The sequence below is a fragment of the Molothrus ater genome, chromosome 8 (assembly GCF_012460135.2).
Source record: "Molothrus ater isolate BHLD 08-10-18 breed brown headed cowbird chromosome 8, BPBGC_Mater_1.1, whole genome shotgun sequence".
NCBI lineage: Eukaryota > Metazoa > Chordata > Aves > Passeriformes > Icteridae > Molothrus > Molothrus ater.
In genome coordinates, this window is record NC_050485.2 from 20,577,620 (window position 1) to 20,591,462 (window position 13,843).

The following is a 13,843-nucleotide window of genomic DNA, read 5'->3' on the forward strand; positions in this document are numbered from 1 at the left end:
TTGAAGTGTACAATATTTAGCATATGCTGTGGCTGCAATTAGTTTTAAAGCTCCTTCCTGCATGATTTCCTTCCTACTTTTTTTTTCAGTTGTGAAGGCTGAGTGTTCCTGAAGCTTATGATATGTCACAGAAAACAAGGGGGGAGGGAGAGAAGTCCTTACAGCTTGAGCCAGCTACACGGGGCAAGACAGTTTACATACTTTTATATAACACAATACAAAGCATAATACACACTGGAACCTTCTTACTCAAAACTAGTTTTATTTTAAAAAATAAGTTGAATGCATAGCACTCACAAAGATTCCATTGTTTTGGACATTTTGCATTTAGAAGCACCATTCTTATTTATGCCATAAAAAACACATTTTGGTTCTAATAGTAAGAACAGTGTATTTTTAATGTACACTGATAAAGCCCTTTTAAATAATATAGATTGAAACTGTTCAGTGTACATTTTCTCTGTAGTCATGATGCAGCTGTAGTGTCAGAAAAAAACTCAGACTAAGTAATAAATTAAAAACAAACAGTATGTAGTGGATCTTTTTACAATTGACCTAATGTCTTAAAATAGTCAAATAAAAAATACCCTATTAAATGTAAAGCTGTGGTATTAACTAAGTGAAAAAGCCCCCCACCCATTATAATTCCAGTGTTAAGTATTAGTTAAATTTTTATATATCAAATGCCTATGGGATAAATTTGCTAATACCCCAAAAAAAGAAGAGCCTATACTGCTGTGTCACAAAAAAAGATGACCAGTTAGATGATTTGAAGATTTTACAGAAAAAAATTGCTACAGGCATCTGCTGTTATTTCAAGTCATGGTCTATTACAAGACTGTACATTCATAGCATCAGAGGTAGTTAGAACACTGAGGACTTGGATACAGCATTGCAACAAAATGAAACCAGCAGAAAGAAGTCCATTTCCCTCTAAAATGAGTAACAGTGCTGAGTAAAAAGCATGGCATCTTATAAGGTGGAAAGTCTCTACTTAACACTACTCTCAGACACAGGGAAATATTCATTAAGAGATGAAGAGAGGAGAGGAAAAAAACCAAACCCACTTTCATTTTAATAAGGAATTGACCACACTATGCCTATTTCAAAGTTGATTCTCTAGGATAAAAGGGAGAGGGTCATCTTTTCCATTCATCCTCCTATTCTTCTTGACTTGCACATCTATGCTACAAAAGCCCACAACAGAAACTGGAATTTAAGACAAAACAAGAGAAACAGGATTTCTTCTCCTCAACAATAAATAGGTTTTTTGTAGCATGTTATAATTTAGCTCTAGAAAGAATGAACACAGCTGTCCTCCTCCATTCTGAACATTATGGTGATAAAGCTTTCATCTTTATATTGATAATGTAATTTAATTGCCCCTGCTTTCAAAACAGTTCCTGTAGGATTCACAGTAATTCAGTGTCATTTGATGGAACACGACTTTAAGTGCTGCCACTAAGACAGGGAAGAAGATGGTGAAAAAACAAATGAAACTACCAAAAGAAGCCTTAAGCCCATGTACTATAAAGATATTTTAAAGTAGTAAGAATCCTGTTATTCATACCACTTCCTCCCACATTCTACCACAGGAGAAAGTCTGATATCTTCTTGTATTTAAAGAAAAACAAAAAAAACCAAAACACAACACCCCCCTAAAAAAACCCCAACAAACACACAAAGGACCCCAAAAACCATCTCTGTTAATATCTCTACCATAATTTTCATCCAAGAGGTGGATGAGTGAAGCTTTCTACCCTCAGACTATCCACTCCACAGGAGATAGTGTAATTCCATAAAGTTATATTATTAGCACCTTACTTGTGGTGAAGGAGTTCACTCTGCTAAATATTTTTGATCCACCCACTTGGAAGAGCAAATCTCTACATCTTCTTCTGGAACTCCCAAATAGTAGAAGAAAAAGTTGCCCCTTTATTACCTGAGAATTTCCCTCCACTATAAACGTGACAGAACTGGATTTCAGTCAGCATTTAAGTGTACTTTTTCTGTAGGGATGATACTGTCAGTACAACTGGAGGATGCTTTCTGTTGGTTAATAGTATTCATGTGTTTGTGTACAAAGAGGAATCACAGCCACTGTAGTAGTTCTGGTACAGTACAAGTTCAGTTGAAACTTTCTCTTTTCTTCAATTATCACACTGCTGGGCAGTAGTTCACATCTACATTCTGTGAACACTAACATATCCCTTTGGTACTCTGCATAGATGCCCTGAAGAAAAGCCACTCCACTTGCTATAATCTCTTCCCCCTCTGCCTTCCTTCCCCGAGTTAAACCCAATTAGTGTACAAACCAGCAGCAAAGAGTAACGAGTAGAGAAGTCCCTGAGTTAGTATGAAAGAGTTACTTTAAACATAAAAAAGATAGGGAGAATAAAAGAGGCAAAAATATACTGTCTGTCCTGTAAGGTACAAAACTTAAAAAACTAGCCAAAATATCAGTTAATTTACGTGCATTAGCCTAAAGCAAATAACCAACACCAGTGGTGAAAAAGGGGCAAGATGGAGTTAGCCACATGAGATTTGTTCCTTCCTGTGATCTCCATGTACCTGTAGAAGTCTGGCATTCAGTGGATTCTTAAGTTTCAGTAAGTATAAAGTGTTAATACTGTATGGTGGGATGACATAAATGTCTTCAAAATAATACTGCATATCTCCTTCATTAAAAGATAAGTCTGTAGTTAGTCCACAGCTGGTTTTTTTTTGAGTAGTATTTCCCAGACACACATTAGAAGCAGAATATTCTGAGCATCAGAGGAAGAACGCATTATCCCCAAGCATACAGATTCTTTTTCAGAGGATGGTCTGTGTGCTAACTTTTTGCAGGCTGTTATTTGAGCTGTGGTACCGGTTGCCAATCCATTTGCTTTCTTTCCTGGGAAGACACCTTTTTTAATTCAATTTTTTGCCCTCCAACTTTGAGGTTTAACAAAAAAATGAAACCGTTTTCCACACAACTCTCCGCCCCAAAAAACAAACAAGCACAAAAGCATTTTGTACTCATCACCTCTCAAAGCAGGGAGTAATACAGGAATATCGTCCATTCACTTGGTATGTCCGGTTGTAGGAGACACTTATGCATGGCTTCACGTCCAGTGGCACAGCCAGGGACATGGCAGCGCCCGTCTGCACGTGGCCTCGAGCCTGAGCACTGGTCTGTAAGGCAGCAGGGCAGGCAGGCAGTGGGTAGGAGGCTGTGTGAGTGGATGACAGTATCTGCTGGCAGCTGTGCTGCTGTGCTGCTGGGTGGTGGTACTGCAAGGAGGACTGGTGAGCCTGCAGGTACTGCGGTACGTGCTGGTGCTGCTGAGCATTGGCCTGCTGGGCACTGGGAGCTGGGGGCTGGAACACGGCGTGCTGGGCAGACTGAGCCTGTTGTCCTTTCTGCTTGTTTGCTTCCTTCACGTCGTTATCATGCGCACTAAAACAAATTGAAAAGACAAAATACATCAAAATAGATATTAATGTAATTTAAACTCCTTTGAGTTAACTTTAAGAGCACTCTAAAAAATGATTCAAGTATCTGCCAGCTTCCAAAACTAAAAAACAAAACAAACCAAAAAACCTAAAGTTTCGAAATGTGGTTGGGGTACAGTCTCTCTTTCCAGCATTTTACTTCACTGTATAGCAATAAAAAACACAGATAAAGCCAAGTACAATACATGTAAGAGAGTGGGATCTAGAATCACAGTGCAGTAAAGTTTGCTACTGTACTTACATAGGCCAACAAATTGCTGGATTACCAGAACCTGAACTGGCTGCTTCTACCTAATTTAAATTAAACAGAGTATAAGGTTTCTAAAGGAAAGATACCAGAAAGGTTTGCAGTGTCTACATTACAGTACTTAAAGACCATATGTATATAGGTATGAGATCCTGTTCTAGAGAGCAAAACCACTTTTTTTTTTCCTTTGTCTCACCTTTTTTCTACCCTATCCAGTATGGCTCATCTGAATTCCCTTTGATTTACACCTGTCTGAAATGTATCTAGACACACTCTCTTTCTCAATTCTGTGCTGAGGTTAAGCAGATGCCACCTACACATTTCATTCCTAACTTTTTGATGGTGCCCTCCCTCTGTTCCAGAGCAATACTTAAAACACTTCTGCAACAGCACTTGCATGCTTTAGGTACTACTCCTTTCATTATACACATAAGTGAAGCCAGCAGAGGCCATCAAGGGTGATAATGTCACATTTCTAAGGCTGATGTGGTTCTTCCAGATACAGCTGTGCATCTTCTGATCACAACTATGTTAGACTTGGGTAAGAGCAAATTTCTGTAGAGGGAAAGCAGATTGTGTAACATGCTTACCCAGGAAGGTTCACTTGGCATTCATTGGCATTTTTATCTTATGTCAGCTGTAATGCAAAAATGGATACAGCAAGAATAGATACAAACTCGTGGTTATCTCCTCCTGCCAAAGCTGGTCACCTCTGCAGGTTTGATCCATCATCTCTTTGGAGCATGCCTTGAACTTCCAAGGCATACAGTCAAAAGCCCCTTTGCCTTTGGTACTCTTCACTATCTCTTTGCTCTCAGATCAGACTAGAGAGATTGGGAACAAGCTATTGAAGAAGCTCAAAGCATCCCAGATGTTCAGTGGAAATGCAAGGCAGAAGTTTATTTGTTGAAAGATCAGGAAAGAGATTAGATCTGATAAAGTCTTCTCTTTTGGAAAGAGCAAAACAGTTATTGCCTAAAAATATGTACCAAACTTATACATAAGTATTTTTAGAACAGAGGAACGGAAATTTTTAAAGAAACGTAATTGCACTGCTGGCAGCAATTAAGCATAACAACAGATGCAGACATGGGCTTAAAAAAGCCACTGGTGTTAACTCACATTAAGAGTCGCTCAATACACGGCACCAGGAAGTCCCAGGAGTAGGCAGTGAGGTGATGCAGCCGCGTGGGCCATGTGGGTGAGAGACGCAGGATAATCCTTGAAGAAGCTACACATGCAGTAGCAACTAAAGAAGGGGCATAATTTAAAAATTCATGATCTAGAAAGGAGGAATAAGAAAAAAAAAATCATTTAAGTTTGATATTGTCTGTCAAGACAACAAAGAAGTCATTATCTGAAATCTGTAACTCACCTTGCAATGATACTTCCAGAAAGTAATCAGCATATTTTGCCATATATAACTTAGTCTTCTCTAAGCAAACCATTGGCCAGCCATCATGAAGATCAGTCTCATGGACAGCAATAGAAAGATAATAGTCGATGAAATGAGCAGCAGTTGGGAGGCACAAATTCCACTGAAATGTTTCTAGCAACAACAACTCCATATGAAGCAAATTCTGTTTTGTTAGTACCAAATTCATGTTAGTCATACAACCCAAGCTGTTCAACTGTTCAAGTTTGGGAACACTGTCTTCCTTTTCTTCAAATTTACCTTCAGGTGAACAGAAAGAGGAGGGAAAAAAAAAGGTTCAGCACATATTCACTATAAAATGGATTATAGCTAATGTCTTGTTGGTCATATTTCAATTCTACTATGTCAAACAAGCTTGAGACTTTCCTGCAGATGCAAAGCTCAAATAGACTATGTTATTAGAGACAAAAAGGGGTATGTACTAAAATGGGCTAAATTTCAGCAGATAATGTCAAACATTGTGTAGGATATTGTGCAGTGCCGTGTTTCCTGTTGGTTTTCCCATGCTGGCACACAGAAGCCAGCTGCCAAGAGCAGAATATTAGGACATCACTGACACTACATATGCAAATTTTTGTCACCCAATTATTGTATAATGTGTCCCCACCATCAATGAAATACCACTTTGATGTGACTTGGCAAACACACCACAAGAGCATTTGGCTTTAATCACCCTCCCACCCCTGCACACCCTTTTTGTGTCTAAAACTCATTAGAGCATAGCTAGAGCTCCAGCCAACCTGGCTGCTTTTAATGCCTGCAATGGTAGGTGCAGTTTTATACTTGAGATCTGGCAAACAAGTGGATTTCAGCAATGTGCATCTGAAAACCTCCTCTGCCACATACACTGTTGCAACCTTCCTTGGACTTTCAACTTGTCAGGCCTGTATGTTTTTAGCCTAAAGCAAAACTGTGTACGTAGAAAACCCATTAATAAGAGAAACAAGTGTCACATTTCCATACAGTTTGCCATATGGTTGTGCTATTTCAATTTCATTGCAAATTCTTTCCATCTTACACTCTATTCAGTGCTACATGATAGGTTGTAAATGCACGTTCTTTGAGTTTTGCAGGACTGAACATACATGAACGTTTACTTTTTTCAACAGTGGAGGTACTTACATAGGACTTAATCCAATACCAGTGCCAGTCTGTTAGTTTTTGTTTCCCATGCTCCAGTAATTACAGAAATTAAACTTCAGGAGTCACATAATAATTCCTCTTATTACTTCTTTAACCTTATCAGATATATCACAGTGTCATAACTTATTACACCACTGATTAAACTGCTTGTTTGAGCCACACAGGGCAAAAGTTTAAAACAGCATTTTGCTTCTCTCTCAACCAACCCATACACAGCTTCTCCAGGCTTTTAGATCTCTACTTGCAGCTTGCCATGAACTATGGAAGAAGTTTGTTTAAAACAAACAAAAAAAATTTCTCTTCAGAACATGAATTTAATTTGAAAATCCGGCATTACTTCAAAGCCAGTCCATTTTCCTAAATGGATTACAGTGGTTTCTGAGGCAATGTTTTCATGCTCAGCACGACGCCCTTTGCCAAGAGAAGATTACTAGCTGGTGGCACCTAGTCAAAGTCTACCCTCAGAAGAATGCGGAATAACCCTTTTCTGATTTAACTGCTCTGCTGAATAGCTGTATTGGTGGACATGGGATGCAGTGAAAGATGAAATCCGTCCAATGCCACTGCACTCCAGTTCTGTAGCAAAGAGGGCCTAGAGCCCTTACTGGGAAAAATGAGAAGAGATTCAGAGAAACAGGTCAGCAGAAACTGAACCAACAGTTAGTTCTGCTGCCAGGACCATTTTCTCTGACTTCTATTTGTCTATGACCAAGTGCCAGAAGGTTTCCCAGCAAACAGCACCCTTATTTTTTCGGGGATACTGAAAAGGGGTCCCCAAATGTTGAAAGGTGGATACACACCACAAGAACCTGAGGTCAATATAAGCAGCACTGTTTATAATGAGTGTTTGTAATTAATTCTGTCTTCAGAGTACTGTGTATTCACCAATGCATTTTACCTGTGTTGCATTTTTTTGCGTGACAATACAGGATTTATGTTAGCCTTAGCTTGCTTAAATAACATTGCCATTTACAAAAATCTGGAGTATTCTAGAACTACACAGCACAATCAGAAGAATGCAGTGCAGTCTACACATGGTTTATTTAATTTCTTTCTTTATCACAGATAGGCAAATTTCCAGCACAGGACATACCTATTTTGAGATAGACTGTCTTTCTAGGGGTTTTTGTTTCTACAACACAGGTCTTAAAGTTCACATTAGAATAATTTGTTTACAAATATAAACATTCGTTTTTAATCACAGCTTGTTTTATCCCACCCTCAGTTTTATCAGGTGCCAACAGAAATCAAAACGAAATCAAACAAGTCTAAAGAAATGTTCTACCAACTGGGCCAAACCGATATGCACTGCTTATCATTTATAGATCTACTTTATATCATTTTTATAACCACTTGGTTTTCTCCATCCCACCAAGACAGCCCTGCATTTGGCAGTAGAATTGATCAGACTAGTTAAAGTTTGGTGCCACATACTTACTTGCCAAAAGTAAACAGGACAGAGCAACCACGTGCAGTTGCTGTGTGGATATGTCGTAGCGGTCCATGAAGAGGTCCAGCAGGTACACAGCCAGGTGGCGCGCAGCAGGACACAGCCTGAAGCGGTTGCTCACAATGGCAATCAGGTCTGCAAAGTATCTTCTCAGGTGTAACTGGGGAGACTGGCCTTTGTAAGAGGGCAGCTTTAGCTCCTAATGAATTATTAAAATAATGATTTAGTTTGAAGTGGTATCAGATTAATACACCTGATATTTTAATATTTATAACGGAAGTTTCAAAGATTTCTCCCTTCTTCCCTCTGTTCTCATAATTTCAGAATTCCTTTTCAGCAAAAAAGAAAATATTTGTTGTATTACAAAACAACTAAAAAATACTTTGTTTCTGCACAATATTAACAAACTAAAATTTAACATCTTTCATTTGGGCAGTCAGCCAGACTTCAGCTTCTACCATGTCTGTTGGATTGTCTCTCCTGCAAAGGCTGCAAAGGGCATGCAAGTATTCCTCAGCTGATTCAATGCAAAGTTCAATAGTTAACCCCTCTCTTGCTACAGCTCAATCTGGGCAACCACACTTGGTACTTAAGTGTTTGCATGTTCTAGAGCTGCCAAATCTCCTGCCGATGCCTCCAGGAAAAGACCACTAACAGCCAGCTGAACCTTAGGAACAGGAGCGGGGTGCGCATGAACCAACATTCGCCTCGTGCAGGTTAAAACACTGACCCGATGTGACTGATGTCACACTGACACTGATTGCAGTGCGCTCTAAGGCACTTAAGCTCACAGGGTCTCAGATTTGGGGAGAGGACCCCTCGAAACAAAGGTCCTAGAAACACCACATTTGAGAAAATCTGTGCCATGATCTATTTTGAATACAAAATTTGGACTGGTAGAAAAAAAAAACCCACCAGGCTCCTGCCGAGTAGCTAGTACCTCTTCTTATATGCAGCAGAACAGCAGTACTGTCCTCTGTTATTATGAATAAATTTATGACATAGACTGTGCACCCACACGCTGTGTTCAAGTAGGATTTGGAGTACAATTACATTTCCAGCGAAAATTATCTTGATTAACTTAAGTTAATGACATCAAGTTGCAATGGAGTCATAAATTTTTCAAAGTTTTAATTGAAATCCAAAGTTTTGAAACGTGCTATTGAAGTGAAACAAAAGCCCACAACAAACTTCCCACCTACTAAGCTTTATAATTCACTTCTCGCAGCACTAACTTAGCTTTCGTAAAGATAATCTGGTAGCAAATAAATGATCCTGTCCTTCCCTTATTTCCCTCCATCACCGGAAAAAGAGTAAAGCAATCAAGACTCCGGGAAAAGTAATCCGCTCATCGAGTATCATCAAGCAACAAAAGCACTGTTTTAGCAGGTTCGGTCATTGTAAACTGATTTTCAGCCCAGGTGTTAAGATGTGCTTTATCAAAACAGTCCCGAAGAACAACTCCGAGACAATCGAAGCAACTTCTAAGCAACTGCCTAAATCCTCCACTATTAACGCACCCAGCGTTTCTTTCACTGGGTTTTTGTTTGGTTAGTCGGGGTTTTTTTGCTCCAATAACACCACAATGCTTTGTACCGAGTTTAAACCTTGCAAACGTCTCAAGAGCAGCACCGGGCGTACCGTGAGCCCTTGCCGTCTCCGGGGAGCAGCGGGCGCACAGTCCGGCCGCTCGGATCAGCTGTCACGGCCGCGGACAGACGGACAGACGGCCCCGGCGCCCACGGCGGGACGACACGGCGAGCTCCGAGTTCACAAAAGCCAATTCCGCCGAGCGCGGCCGCCCCAGGCGCGCCCTCCGCCCGCTACCCCCGCGGCGGCTCCGCCGCCCGGAGCCTCACAAAGACGCCGGGGCCGCCCCCAGCCCGGCTCCCCCCGCGGTACCTTGTATCGAAGCGCTTGGTGGATGTCGGCCGCCAGCTGTCCTGTCCACCACTGCGCCTCCAGCTCCATCGGCAGCGCGGCGCGGCGCCCGGGCCCAGGCACCGGGGAGGAAGCGGCACTCGCTGAGGGCGGGACAGGCAGCGCCACCCTCGCCCCTTTCTGGCTCGCCCCCGGCTAACCGCGATCAGCTGCCGCGGGGCACCCCCGGCCCCCCGGCCCAGCTGGCCGCCATGCGGGGCACAAGTGCGGCTCGTTAAGCCGCCCCCTCCCGCCGCGGGGCACGGCCGGGTGAGGGGGTCGCGGAGGTGGTGGCGGCGGCCGCGGGAGAGGTGGCGGGGCGCGGCCCGGGACACCCGAGCGCGGCGCGGCGGCCCCGGGGCTCCGCCGCCATCACGCGGCGCCGCGCGCCGCGCCCATTGTTAAAGGGCCGCGCGTGTACAAAGCCGGGCAGCGCCCGCACGGGCCCGCCCGCCCGCCAATCGCTGGCCGCCTTACAGCGCGGCCCTCACCGCTGCCAATCGCCGGCCGCCTTACAGCGCCCCCGGCCGCCAATCAGCGGCGGCAGGCACGGGCCGGAGGTGGGCGCCTCTGGGCCCGGGGAAGGTGCGGGCGGGGCGGCGCGGCAGGGGTCCCTCAGCCGGGGCAATGGGCTCAGCCGGCCGGAGCACAACTGTCTGTGGGCCCCCAGGAGCTCCGGATAGCACTTTTTTTTTTTTTTTTTTTTTTTTTTAAGTCCTCTTATTCCTCTTTCCCCCGGCTCTTTCCCCGTTGGCTCAGCTGTGAGGTTTCAGCACGTGGCGGTGGCAGCGCCTCGCTCAGCTCCTGCCCTGCAGCGCATTGTCCTGGGAGCAGTGCGGGGCGCACGCTCCTCCTCCGAGCTTTGGGGCTCCAGTCCCGAACTGGTTTGGTTCTGCGCTGGTGAAATCCCGGGAGAAGGTTTGCAGGAGCGTGCATCCTCCCTTTCAGGAGCCGGTGCTGCTCAGCTGAGCGCTCACCAGGGCTCCGTGTCCTGCAGCTGGTGACCGAGAGCTCCCACTCGTGTTCCTGGCTAACAGAGCCTTTTCCTGGCTGCTTTCTACTCCCCGGTAACCCCCCGCTACAGGCACCTTACAAAATAAAACTTAGTGCTTCAGAGACCTTCACATATTTGAATTTATAAATATTGAAGCAAATAGTTAATGACACTATAAAACCTGGTACAACAGGTGATGGAGAAGAAATGTGCTTTTTTTTGAGGGAATATATTTAATTTTTTGTTTCTACCTTTGCTCGGACATGATTTTTTCCCTTTTAATTAAGAAAATAGAAACCAACTTTTTGACATAACCAGTTTAATGACTCTCTAGAGGGAACTGTAAAAGCCTGTTCCTGTGTCTAATGGGTAATCCTATAGACTACAATAGTCCCTTTCATCTGAGGAGGTGTGCTCATAGGTGGAAACTTTTCTTTTTGAGGACACGTTTTTGGACTGTTTCCATTGATAACAGATGTCGTTATAAAATACATAATTTTCTGAAGGAAAAAAAACAAGAAAAGTTTGGGGTTTTTTTCTTGGTGCATAATTACAAAAATATTTTAACTATTTAGATTAGCTAGCTGAGATCTATGGACTATTGACAAATTAGCATATTCCTGGTCCAATGGCTTTTTGTCTCATTTCTGTACATTATTTTATAGGCAAATGCACACTCAAGCTAATTTTTATATTTGCAGATAAATTGTTTTTAAATTGTTCATGTTTGAAGAAAGGTAATACCAAACTGTGTGTTTCAAGGATAAGTCTCAAAAACAGATTCCGAATGGGGAATGTCTTTTATAACATCTTTATTGCCTTCAAAAATGTGTTGCCTGCATGAAGAGAAGGCTAATAAACACCAACATGCTAAAACCTGTTACAATGGGCCCAAAGAGGGAAGTGATGGTCCTTCTCTTACTGCTATTAGCAGTGCTGCCTCCCTCTAGAGCTTTTAAACACTCTGTGGGTTAGTCTGGTGCTGAACTGTTAAGCAAGGAAATAAATACTGATGCTTGCTGGCTTATTTCTAAGATATGCTTGATTGGCTTGGCTAGGAAACACCATCCTCATAAGGCTATGTGCTCTGAGAGCTATTCCATTTATATATAATCAAGAAAAACAATGATGTCATTGTTACTTGCCACTGCGAGGTGGAGTGAGCTGTGGAACTCCCTATTTCAGATTCTTTTTCCCATTACAATCTTAGTGAATTGAGTTCTTGGTCCTGTGAACAGTTACATCTGTCTGCTTTTCATGCAATGAAAACATAGGTTTGGAAGGAACTTCATCATCCTGCCCAAGGCCAGGATTGCTTCTGGCATGCATTTTTCTAATCTTGGAGACACTCAGAAAATCATCCTATTGAAAAAGCCAGAGCACTTAAGTACAGCCTGGTTATCTGCAGGAAGCTTACATCCTATCAGCTGTTAACAATCAGCCATTGGAATAATCTCCTCAGGGAAGTGCAGGATTCCCCATTCCCCAGCGTTGGACACTTTAAAGATTCGGTGGAGTAGGGCGTTGGGACATCTTGCTTTTGCCAAGGTTTGGACAAGATGATGCTGGAGCTCCCCTTCCAACTTGGTATTCTATGACCTCAGTTTATGCCTTAGCCCCAGCTGGAAGATTTGAGAATAATCTTGGAGTGCTGAACTGAGGCTGATTGTTTTCAGAGTTTGCAAGATCACACTTTGGAGGTTTGAATGGGAATGGGAGTAGCACAACTGTAATGAGAATAGGTTAATGCAGCTTCTCTAAATGCCTTAAAATCAATCCTAAGTGTACTAACCAGTGGAGTTTTTTTAGCCAGTCCAGATTTCATCTACTTGCAGTTGTCAAGGCTGTGTACAGTTTTTAAAGTATTCCTACTTTAGTCCCCTCTATGTAAGTCAGGATAGAACGAAAACCAGCTAGCAAGTCCATAGAATAAACAGAAGATATTAAACGTGACTTTCAGTGGCAGTAGTTACATTTTCTTAGCAAGAAACTGAAAGCATGAAGTATGTGTAGTATATAGAACCTGAGAAAATAGCAGAATTAAATGTTATGGAACCATTTTGAAATTGGTATCCTCTTTCTGTAAATGACTCTGGATCACCTAAGCAAATATGTGTGTCTCAGGGGGGGAATGAAATTGGCTGTGAGAGCTGCTGTCTGTGCTTTGAAAAGGTGCCAAGTAGCAGGAAATACCGTTATTCTTGGAACTCACCAAGAAAAATTATTACCCCGAGCTACATCCAAAATAGGCTAGAATGTAACCTGTGAAATCTGGACTAAAATCCCTGTAACATTTTTGTGGAATCTTCTGAAGAGGATGCTGCAGAAGTCTTACAATTTATGGACCTGTAATTCACAGGTTATAGTCCTAACACGGTTTCAGACATGGTGGGTGAGCTGGCTTCTCTTTGTAGTTACTGGGAGGTTAGATCTGTATCTCAGGAGTTAATGCATGTATTTATGTGTTTAAGCTGTTTTTTTCCTCCCCTGGTTTTCTTCTGATGGTTCTTGGCCTATGAAAAAAGAAATTTGACTTTTAAAATACAAATTAAGAACTTGGAAGTAATTGCCAAGTACAGCAAATGCTCTGATCCTGCAAACCACATTAGAACCCGTTTACCTCTCCCAGTATAAAAGGATCTGTTTCTGGTGTACTGTTCTTCGTTTTAATGGTACATCAGCCACAGAGAACAAGTTTCTAAAGACTGATATTTCTGTGCCCCTTGCCATTCGATACATTTCTGAAGTTTGGATTCATCTTGACTGGCAGAATGAGATGAATCAACACACAATCAGCACCCAGGATGGAAGCTAAATTCTGGGGTGACATAGCATTGAAGGAAACAAATAATGGCTCAATTGCTATGTTAATTGTGGGTTTTGTTTATTGGTTCTTGCTTTTGTTTTGTTGCTCCTTGGTCATTCTCATCTGAATAAAGACATGGTAATTCCTTAAAAGGCATTTCTGAAGTACTTCGTTTTTGGAATTAAAATGTAAGGGAATCTCAATTTTGTAAAACAGAGAATAATTTAACAAAAAAAAATGTGCAGACTTAGTTCCTGAATTTCTTGGGGCTGAGAAAGTTCTGCTTTTGTTCTGTCCTTGATCTTATTTTCAAACAAAGGCTGCATCTGATGACATTCATAGCAGTAATA

General features: G+C 42.1%; 1 protein-coding gene across 1 annotated transcript; it reads right to left on the reverse strand.

Annotated features, from left to right (window-relative positions):
- Positions 1-242: 242 nt before the first annotated feature.
- On the reverse strand, positions 243-9,831 carry CCNJ (cyclin J). Its single transcript, XM_036386183.1, has 5 exons — positions 9,676-9,831; positions 7,762-7,972; positions 5,121-5,420; positions 4,868-5,027; positions 243-3,442 (listed from the first exon to the last, which is right to left on the reverse strand). The coding sequence occupies exons 1-5, from the start codon at positions 9,742-9,744 to the stop codon at positions 3,025-3,027; spliced, it is 1,158 nt and encodes a 385-aa protein (XP_036242076.1). The 5' UTR covers positions 9,745-9,831; the 3' UTR covers positions 243-3,024.
- Positions 9,832-13,843: the final 4,012 nt, after the last annotated feature.

Coding starts and splice junctions, on each gene's coding strand:
- CCNJ (XM_036386183.1), bottom strand. CDS start 9,744: ATGGAGCTGGAGGCGCAGTGGTGGACAGGACAGCTGGCGGCCGACATC. Junction 7,973..9,675: donor ACCAAGCGCTTCGATACAAG/GTACCGCGGGGG, acceptor ATAATTCATTAG/GAGCTAAAGCTGCCCTCTTA. Junction 3,443..4,867: donor TGTATTGAGCGACTCTTAAT/GTGAGTTAACAC, acceptor AATTTGTTTTAG/TGCGCATGATAACGACGTGA.